The 11102-nt window shown below is 34.7% G+C and overlaps 1 protein-coding gene across 1 annotated transcript; it reads left to right on the top strand.

Moving 5' to 3' along the window:
* Positions 1 to 6311: 6311 nt before the first annotated feature.
* LOC113398686 (uncharacterized) lies at positions 6312 to 8639 on the top strand. The gene is made up of 6 exons (XM_026637550.2): positions 6312 to 6765; positions 7456 to 7762; positions 7876 to 7972; positions 8047 to 8157; positions 8241 to 8414; positions 8586 to 8639. Exons 1-6 carry the CDS (start codon positions 6312 to 6314, stop codon positions 8637 to 8639), a joined length of 1197 nt encoding a protein of 398 aa, XP_026493335.2.
* Positions 8640 to 11102: the final 2463 nt, after the last annotated feature.

Here is an 11102-nt window from a genome sequence, read left to right on the forward strand (position 1 = left end):
TACTGGTCGGTGAACTCATTCATTCAAGGCATGGCTATATTTTTCGTCCACTCGTTCTTTTTCGTATTGGTTGTGCATCAACAATAATAATATTGTGCTAAGTACCATTTATGCTGAGTATATAAAAAGTGCTGCATTCATTTACGAGTCATGACCGGGTAATTTTAGTATTGAAGTTAACCAGGAATATGTCGGGATAAGTAACAATAGCTGGCGTGAGTCCAAAGTATAGCGACCGTTTGCAATATCGAGACAGCTTTGATGCAGTTTAATAGAGGTAAACGTCGCGTTAAATTGAACGCCACCTAGAGCGCCACTTGATAAGTCACCGCTGATTTTTTGTGTTATACAAGCTTGTTTTGGTCTTATTACTCTAGCAATACGATTAATACCAACACTAGCGTGTAAATACGATATCTGAAATTTCAAATTCAATTTATTCATTGGACATAGTAGAAATTCACTTGCCATAAATAAATCTATAACTTGATGTTTTTTCCGTTTTTTGTACTTTGAAGTAACTAGCAAATGCGTTTTACGTATATGCAAGTCATCAAATATAATAATTATTACAATCAAAGATCAAAATCATAACATTTTTTATTAAAGAAGGCTCAAAAGAGCATTTTTGAATGACGTCACGTTACTGTATTGAATTAAGTGTAAAACTACCAGTTCAGAAAGTAGATTCTACAGAGAAGAACTGGCAGGAAACTCAGTAGTTACCCTTTCTCACCACTTTAATGAGAGAGTTTATGTCAAAAAAGGACAATTAAATCAATTTTATTTGTAATATTTGTTCCGTTTGCTTTGTCGGTATGGCAAATTAGTGTAAAACAAAGCTGGAAACTTCACAGGGCTGGGTAAAGTCTCCTCTTCTTTTGAGAAGAAGGTTTGGTTCACATCTGACACATGCAGGATTATGCAGCATCTTCTAGTTTATACAATAGCTACCCGCTCGATGAGTAAAATAAGTATTTTATACAGAATAACATAGGAACACTCGCTAACCTATTTACTCGCGCGTATGTGTGACATCGTACAACACAGCCCGCGTATTTTTTCACGCATTTTTTTAGCTATCTCGTAATACTTTACAAACTACTGGTTCGTATTGAAACCTGTAAAATACAATATTTATTTACATAAAAAGTTTAAAAAGTATGTATTATTTGTTTTTATGAAAATTGTTACTGCTAAATGGTTACTTTGTGTTCTTTACAAAAGATGCTGACTTTTCTGTAGACGTTTTGAAGACGTACACATCTTATATAAAGTTTGTATGTATTTGTTACAAATTTGGCAGCGTTCCCTCCAAACGAACCTGCACCGACAGCGACCCAACAGAGTCAAGATTTTAGGCTATATTCATAAAAAATTGCAACATACTAACATAGTGTGTGTATGTGTGTATGTGTGTATGTGTGTATGTGTGTATGTGTGTATGTGTGTATGTGTGTATGTGTGTATGTGTGTATGTGTGTATGTGTGTATGTGTGTATGTGTGTATGTGTGTATGTGTGTATGTGTGTATGTGTGTATGTGTGTATGTGTGTATGTGTGTATGTGTGTATGTGTGTATGTGTGTATGTGTGTATGTGTGTATGTGTGTATGTGTGTATGTGTGTATGTGTGTATGTGTGTATGTGTGTATGTGTGTATGTGTGTATGTGTGTATGTGTGTATGTGTGTATGTGTGTATGTGTGTATGTGTGTATGTGTGTATGTGTGTATGTGTGTATGTGTGTATGTGTGTATGTGTGTATGTGTGTATGTGTGTATGTGTGTATGTGTGTATGTGTGTATGTGTGTATGTGTGTATGTGTGTATGTGTGTATGTGTGTATGTGTGTATGTGTGTATGTGTGTATGTGTGTATGTGTGTATGTGTGTATGTGTGTATGTGTGTATGTGTGTATGTGTGTATGTGTGTATGTGTGTATGTGTGTATGTGTGTATGTGTGTATGTGTGTATGTGTGTATGTGTGTATGTGTGTATGTGTGTATGTGTGTATGTGTGTATGTATGTATGTATGTATGTATGTATGTATGTATGTATGTATGTATGTATGTATGTATGTATGTATGTATGTATGTATGTATGTATGTATGTATGTATGTATGTATGTATGTATGTATGTATGTATGTATGTATGTATGTATGTATGTATGTATGTATGTATGTATGTATGTATGTATGTATGTATGTATGTATGTATGACATGCTTGTGGAAACGTTAACTAAAGCAAAAGTTTAAGTTCCATAACAATAGGATTAGTAAGTCTCAGATTTCCCCGCTGAGTTTCTTTCGTCGATTCTTCTCAGATTACAGATGTTTCTTTCCGATCCGACGGTTGATTCTTGACAATCAATAAGAAAGTGTAACACTTTTATGTTGAATTAAGATATTTAAATTTGAAATTGAGTTTTGGGGTGAAACAAGCGAACAGATAATAACTCTGCCCTATAAATCATTGTAATATTTATGATTTTCTATTGTTAAATGAATAGTTTTATTATCCCGTAACATAATAATTCCTTAAAGGTTTCAAACTCCTTGGACTAGAATATTCCGAAGTGATTGAAGTATTTCTATGTTGTAGTAATAACAGTAGACCAAAACTTATGTATGTAGATGCTATACCTTTTAAGCATAGTAATTGAAAAGAGCGTCGTATGAGTATCGAAGCGTATTTTTCCTTTTGAATGGACATCGACGTAGCGCCGAGGGATATATTTGTGTATGTGTGTGTAGCTGTAATTATAATGTGTTACGTACATCGAACATCGAGTAATTTGAAAAGTATATCTAGACCTTGTACTAAGCGGAATTTTTATAAAATAAAGTGATCACCATCAGCCACGTCAATTGGCGCTGTAAGTAATATTAACTTTCCCGCACAACATAGATGGCCCACCGACCTTGGGAAGTATGATGTTAAGTCCCTTGTGCCTGTAGTTACACTTTCTCATTCAGGATCGTTGTTCGGCGGTAGGGGGCTTGCACAAAACCCAACTATCAAGTAATTTTTCCCAGTTTAATTTGTTTATTGTTAATTTTAGTTTTGCATAAGTATGACACACCGTTTTCAATTTCACGTTGAAATCCTTTATCAAATCGTTGTCAGAAAGAGATCGCTTTCTTGGCGAAAATAATTTTGTAAATAACTATAATCAATTTTGCTAACAAATGATTTTTTTTAATGTTATTTAGCATTCTGTACAATAAAACAGTCAGTATTTTACATTTTATTAATCTCAAATGAAATCGCAAAACGAATGTTCAACTTGTATGTAGGCGCACGTGTTAACGTACTTTAGGAAAATTTGTTTAAAGTAATGGGTCTTGTAAGATATAGGGTAGAAAGTTTTCCTCTCAAAGTGAGAGGTAATGCTGGGTTCGTCGAAAAACAATTCTCGTACGTGACCCTCGCCGCAGATCCTTTGGGAGCTTCTCATTGATATATTGCTGCAGGTGTATATTGGAAAAAGATGTTAGGCTTCCTTTCTCAAACAGACTTTATAAATCTATACTCAAGACTCGATCGGACGGGTTTTAAGAAAGTTTTTGTCTTAGGGTACGTTTTCACTGAACTTTTATACAGAGTGGTAATTTAAGACGGGACAGCTGAAAACGTCGTTAAGAGATAATTTGTGAATTTATATTCATATATAAATATGAGTTAAATATACCTTTATCAATATGTTATATTTACAGCTAGAAAATTGGTATTTTTTATAAAATACTCCTCGGTTATATTACGGCTTTATAAGCGAAGTTTGTTTAATAAGATTCGCTTACCAACCGATTATAGAGTTTGACTTACATACATACTTTTTATTTGAATGTGGTTTGATTTTCTCTGTATTATTTAACTGCCTGCCTATTTCATCAAAAATAAATAGGCAGGCGGACGGGACGGAAGTGGGCCACCTGAAGTTAAGTGGTCACCACCGCCCATTGATTGGTGTCTTATTATTATTATTTACATCTCCAATGTGCTAAAAACCTTGAGAACGAAATGGTTATGTCCCTTGTGCCTGTTGCTGGCTTACTCAAACCGAAACAATAAATACAAAATATCGCTGCCTGGCGGACGGGTAGGTTTCCGCAAATCCCTACCACCAAGTAAAAACTGTTTTACACACACATAGAAATTAACGCATAAACGCTTTTCGCATAACGACGTGGGCTGAGATAACGATACTAATAGTCCTGACCTGTTCTGTCACGGTAGGGTAGTGAATAGTCCATTCCGTTTTCGGCGGCAAATCTCAAGGACTAGTGCGGTGGGGATAATATTATCAGTGGCGAATTCAAATACATTCAAAAGCATCACCTCAGAGTTCTACCGTTACAAATCTTGTGACCACAAAGTGACCTTGATAAATATTATTCCAATGAAACGTTTTTAGCACTAAACTATCAAAGCCGAATGAAATGCTGTGTAATTATTAAATGTTACTTGGTAAAAGCTACCCTCAGCGTGGTCAAGCCCTTCTGAAACGATAATATTGTTTCTGCCGTTAAATATATATTAAAGTACTGTACCGGGATATATAAAACATTATTTACATGTAAGATGGTCTTTATTTTTAATTATTTATATTTATTTTGCAAAGATTACAATTTTTATTTATTTATTGACAATATCAAAATATACTCTATGGATATTATTACTAAAAAACTAAACAATTCCACGCGCCTATCGCCGATTGGCGGTGTACGATTGTATCTCATCTTTTGAAACTCTGATTGCTAGCAAAAGTCAGCGTTTATTTTTCATTATGCCGAATATGACTACAAGTGAACAGCCTAGACAACAATACGCAAACACGGTCGGAAGCTATTTTATTATGGTAGATTATAAGGTGACACCAGTCGCTATGCGCTTCTATGGATGCTCTTAATACTTATTTATTTATTATTATTTAATACTTACGGTACTTATGTTTGCTTTTTTGTAATATACAAACTTATGTTTAAATAACTCAGTGGTTTGAAAATGTGAATTCAAATCCTAGCAAGCGCCACTAAATATTCATGTGCTTTATTTGTTTTTAAATTCTTCTCGCGTTCGTGGTTAAAAAAACATCGTGAATTAACCTGCACGTGGCAAATGTTTGCCATACATATGTGTGAGCTGGTGTATTAACGACGAGTCACCTTCCGATTTATACAGGAAACGACCGGTCACGTTTGTTTTGAAAGATAGGTGTTCTAAACTACGGACGCGAAGCAAAGACGCAGCATATGCCGGAGGCGTGCCCTGGAGGGCCGTAGTCTCCTTGTGAGAGACGGTCATGGCCCAGAACGAGACGGTGAGGCAGGAAGGAGAAAGGGCCAATCCGACGTCCGACGGCCGTACGACGTCTCGGCCACCAAACTTGGGACTTAAAAGACGAAGAGGACAGCAACCGGGATACTTTTATGAACCCTTACACTGCATGAAAAAAAGGTTGGTAGAATAAGCTTTAAAACTTTTCCAGGAGAGGAAGTTTAATGTTCGCAGCGGGATATTTACAGGCTGATACTTCACTCTGTTATTACATTTATTTCATGAGAAGCCATTTAATATTCTCGCGTATAAAAGCAACTTAATTAAAGTTTCACTACTTCTATTTATTTTAATCGCTTACACAAATAACCGAAAGGATATTAATATAATTTTGATAATTGTAAACCAATAATGGTTTAGAATTATATTATTAAGCTGTTAGCAATTATTAACGTTATTGTATTGGGTTGTATTTTTCGAAGTACACGTGTATGTAAAGTTCCTAGTTTGTAGAATAATAAATATCAGAACAAATATTTTATTATTGTTATCAATCCATTGGGAGCTCAAATCGTATTCCATTCTTAAAAATTATCCGTCATATTTAATTTAAAATTACTTGAAAATTACAATAGTACATACATTTTTTGGATATATGAGCAGCCACTTATTATTCAAAACATAAGTTTTGGATAACTTTATATTATTAAATTACGAAGCAGTATTTCGTACAGTGTCATTAAAACGTTACTAATTAGGATAATTTAAGAAATGTTAAACCATTAATAAAATAAATTATTCGTTATTTAATACGGCAACCCTCAAAGTTAGTGAAACTTATCGTAATTCGAAGTATTCATTAAAAATTAATAATGAAAGAAGTTTTCAATAAAATGTTTTCGCTTCCAATTAGTTATTCCTTATTTGAAAGCCACAACTACCATCCCCTCATTTCCACAACGCCTGGATCAGCGTCACTTTGCCACATTTGACAATTGCGACCCTCTGTGACTTGTATTCTACTGCTTCGAAATGTCTGCAAGTACAGAGAGCTTGTTAAAGAGTTTTTGTAATTACGTATACTATGCTGGGGCTGGGAATTTTTGGTCTGAAAATATACACCATGAATCAATAGGTTATAAAATGTATAGTTTCATTTCATTTGCTATTTACGTAACGATGATCCTTCTGGAAAACATGGCCGCTATTTTTGGTAATTTCCCAGAAGTTGAGAAAAAATCAGCTATAATGTTCTCAGCTATACACGACATTATTATTATCAAAATGTTTGTAATGCTTTACCACAAGAACTCTATCAAGAAGTTAAATTATGAAATGTCTTTCGTAATGAAAGATATAGAAGAAGAAAGTGTTATGAGGAAACAGAAGAGGAAAGTGCTGTGGGGAATTACGTTCTACGTTATAACAGTTTATCTGTCACTTATTGCTTACGGAGTGGAGAGTTTCAGGAAAGTGTTGGTCGAAGGCAAGTAGTTTCTTGTGAAACCAAACTTACCAGTTCAACACACACGAGTCTACACGGTTGGTCGAGTTGTTAGAGTCTGAAACAAACATTAAATGAAATACGATTTTGTTAGTTTACTTCTCGGCGTTGCGAGAATATTTAAAATGACTAAACTTCGATGTAGCGAACATCGGACGTACAGCTCATTTACCAGCGCTGTCTAGTCGTTAGTTTTACAGTTTTTTTAATTCTCTATGAATAAATTTATTTTTAATATTCGTATAGCATATCTCTTTGCCTGTGTTGTTTGATACTCAGTGAATTGAATGCATCATCTTTATCGAAGATTGTGGATTCAGTTCCACGAACCATAGAATCCGTACAGGCGCAGCGTAGTGGGAAAATCCCCAAACTTATACTTAAGAGGAGAGAAGGCTTTTGTCCAGCAGATGAACATTAACTTTACATTGTGTTTTATATTGTACTTGCAGTCCCTGTCACGCGTTGCCGTGGCTACTTTACAGGTTGAATTATATTAACTTAAAAAACTTCTCTGAAACACACTAAATATTGGTAATGGTACAAATTTCATGTCATAATATTCCGCAGTTTTTGCGCATAGAAGATTTGCATTAAGTCTTTATCAAGAAATTGAAATAACTCTGACTTATTACACGAGAAATATAATGATTTATAAGGAATATTTTGCAGGAACTCCTTTCTACACGGTCGTCACTTACCTGCCAACATATCACGACGACTCTCTCGCAGCGAGTGTGTTTCGCGTATTTTTCTACGTCACCTGGCTGTACATGATGCTACCCATGATCGCAGCTGACTGCATGCCCATAATTCACGTCATTATTATGGCCTACAAATTTATTACTTTATGCCATCATTACGAGAAAATAAGGATAGCCTTCGAAAGGAATATTTTGGTACTGACTAATGAAGCCGCTACTCAAATATTAAAAGAAGGGTGCATAGCGGGTATTAAAATGCATCAAAAACTGAAATTGTGAGTATGACTCCACCTTTAAAACATCAATTTAGACCGTCAGTCATTCAGATACCGTGCAACATATTATGTAGCTATACATAAATATACATTTTATGTGTTTTATTATTTAGTTTAGTAGAAGAAATTCATCGCGTTTTTGGGATCATCATGTCGCTACAAGTCTGCGAAAGTTCGGCAGTAGCCGTTTTGCTTTTGCTCCGGCTGGCGGTGAGCAACTTTCTTAAGCAAAGGAATGGAAATGTTTACTAGAAGCTTGAAATATAATGTTTAAAAACTTTCAGCTCTCCTCTCATCTGAATTTGACGAATGCTTTCATGACTTACACGTTCGTGGGCTCCCTGTTCTTTTTATTAGCATTGAATCTTTGGAACGCGGGAGAAATTACGTATCAGGTGTGGTCTGAATCAATTGCCAGTCGCAAAATCTCAATTCAAATTCTTAGTTTTAATATATTTCGTATATTTTTGTTTCGTAGGCTTCGCTACTTTCGGATTCGATGTTCTTTTGCGGGTGGCACTTGTGTAACATGGACAAACAATCACACAAAGATATAAGGCGCCTCGTGCTCGTTGGATGTGCGCAAGCGCAGAAACCGCTAATACTGAAAGCGTTTGGAATTCAAGATCTATCTTACAATACTTTTGTATCAGTAAATATGTATTCTTAAAATTTATAAAATAAATACCCATATTATTAAAGCAGTTTTTATAATATAAGTATTTATATTCTGGCTTAGCTTGAGGTTGCTGTCTACGGTCGGGCTTCGGCTCACTCAGGTGCAGAGCAAACACAATTAAGTCCAATATTACTCATATTTCAGGTGGCAAGAATGACGTATTCGATCTTCGCAGTGTTTTACCAGCGCCGGGAGTGAAGACTGTCTCGCAAAACATGCAAGTTACTTATGATTTATTTCACGACACAGTCTTACGCAACTATGAATAAGTTATAACCTTGTTTATGTTTAATTAGTCAATATGATGAACCGAATTCATTAAATAGCGGTTTTTACATAAAATAGTTGTCTCTATTTTTATCAATATATTTGTTTACAAATTTTTTCATACTTAAAATGGGAAGTTATTGGAATGGATAACCTAATGGCAACCTGATTTATTGATTAACTATAAACACAAATTAAGCATATAAAAATACAGTGCTAGCTCGGGTTTGAACCTTCGTGCTAATCACTGGGCCACCTCCGCATCGCGCTCTGAAGGTAATCTAATACTTAATTGTTTGGTCTGTTGCAATTCGTAGCTCTAACTTCGGCTAAAATTTTGTCAATAATGGTGCGTGCGGATTAGAGTCTCGTGAATCTCGGTTTTCGCACGAGGCTGCTACGACCACTACCGAGCCGCTCGGGTGAGCGACGCACGTTCCGCAATCCGCTTGTTGACATTTTCTACATCGCTCTATGCAGTGACAAATTTACTAACGGCTATCGGTGCTCTTGATTTGATTCGATGTGCATATCTGATATATTTGTTGTTAATTTAAGCAGTATAAGGTTACCTGCTCTATGTACTAAAGTATTACCAGGCACTATGAAAGATTCCAAATACATTTGGAAATGAAGAAGAATCCAAAGGTATCGCATCAGAATTTCAAATTTCATCCACGCCACTACGATGTACGGAAATAAACAACAGGGGATTTTTAAGACATTTCCTTAATGGTTTTTTTCGAACCGAAACAAATTGGGAACCTTCAAGAAAAGAGCCTACTTATTTTATAAATCGCGGCCTGGTTGTCACTTTTCACCAGATGAGCCTCTGCTCGTTTGCCTTCTATGACAAGAAAAGTTAATTTGTGTTCAGATTGATATCCAAGTAAGACTTCCTAAAAATTAAATAGATTAAGCGAAAAATGAGTTTAAGGTAAGTCTGTGGAAGCCTGTTTGGTCGTTTTCAGCGCCTTAATCCGCGCGCCCCTTTACGATGCATTTCAAAGTGATTACCTTCAATTGTTGATTCGATCGTGATTGGGGGTCCAATTACGTTAATAGATGAACGTACATATTCAAATCTATCATATACCAGTGATAGGAGGATGATACGAAGACGGAATATAAAATTTTAAACAACTATACGTTTAAGTAGATTATTATCGTTTCATAAATATTATCTGTAAATCTGATTGGCCTATTATTTCCTAAAGAATTATTTTCCGTCTCTATGCTACACACATCGTCATAAAAAAACATTAATATGCAGCATGTTGTAAACGAATTTAATTTGGTTTAATAAACATATACCAAATTAATTATCGAAATTAATTTCAAAAGCAATAAATATCGCTTATCACGCAAAAATGAATGCCTGTTCCGCATAAATCAAGATGCTACTAGTGACAAACGGTCGATATGGCTTGTTAATATATTAATATCTGATTAATTTGTTAACTATAGAGTATGATACGCAGTGTAATCAATGATGTTCTATCGTGCGCAAATGAATATTGACAAGAATTAAAACGATTATACGAAGACAAAACTCAAAAAGGCAAATAAACTTTAAATTAATTATTAAGATATGATAAATACAGTCTCAGAAGCAGAACAGGTTCGAACCGGATTCGTAGCTGATACTATCATTGAAGATACAAAAATGCGCGATGCGTCACATTCCGATGGCGGGAATTATGGGCCCATGTTCAAAAGAATATACTGCTTAAGAGAGCAAATTTCTGGTGTAGCTAACCTGCCTATCACAATTATGGAGTGTGGGAATATTACCATATTATATTAATGTAAATTTGTGTGCTTATAATAAAGTAAACAAATTATTTCCATGCGGAACGAGGTTCTTTAAACCTAAACTCAACTAACTTAATGTTATTATTAGCATCTTTTGAAATGTTGTTAACAGTTGTTTCTGTTTACCAAAAAATAAATCCATCAAATTACAACTAAAATCAAGAATAGGTGCAAATCATCCTCCTAAGGCAGTCAGGTAAACAGTGTCGCTGCTAAAAAGTCATAAAATTGAATAAAAGCATATATATCTACATAGATTGTTCTCTTCATTAGCCTACCAATAATTGCCCACATAATATTACAAAACGCATTTTAAGATTTTTTTAGAAACTTAGAGTAGGTCAATATTTACTAAACTAAACTAAACTATTTAAACGGTCGGTCAAATAGGCTAATTTTTAACCAATCTTTACATCGTCATTGCGCCATCAATCTTGGGAACTAAGATGTTATAAAAACAACAATGTTAAACACTCATTTATTTAATCTCCAATACTAATAATAAGTTTCACTTTAAATTCCAGCATGTATTATTTTCAAACATATTACATATTACACATTACAACTACAAATCAATAT

The sequence above is a fragment of the Vanessa tameamea genome, chromosome 14 (assembly GCF_037043105.1).
Source record: "Vanessa tameamea isolate UH-Manoa-2023 chromosome 14, ilVanTame1 primary haplotype, whole genome shotgun sequence".
NCBI classification, from domain to species: domain Eukaryota; kingdom Metazoa; phylum Arthropoda; class Insecta; order Lepidoptera; family Nymphalidae; genus Vanessa; species Vanessa tameamea.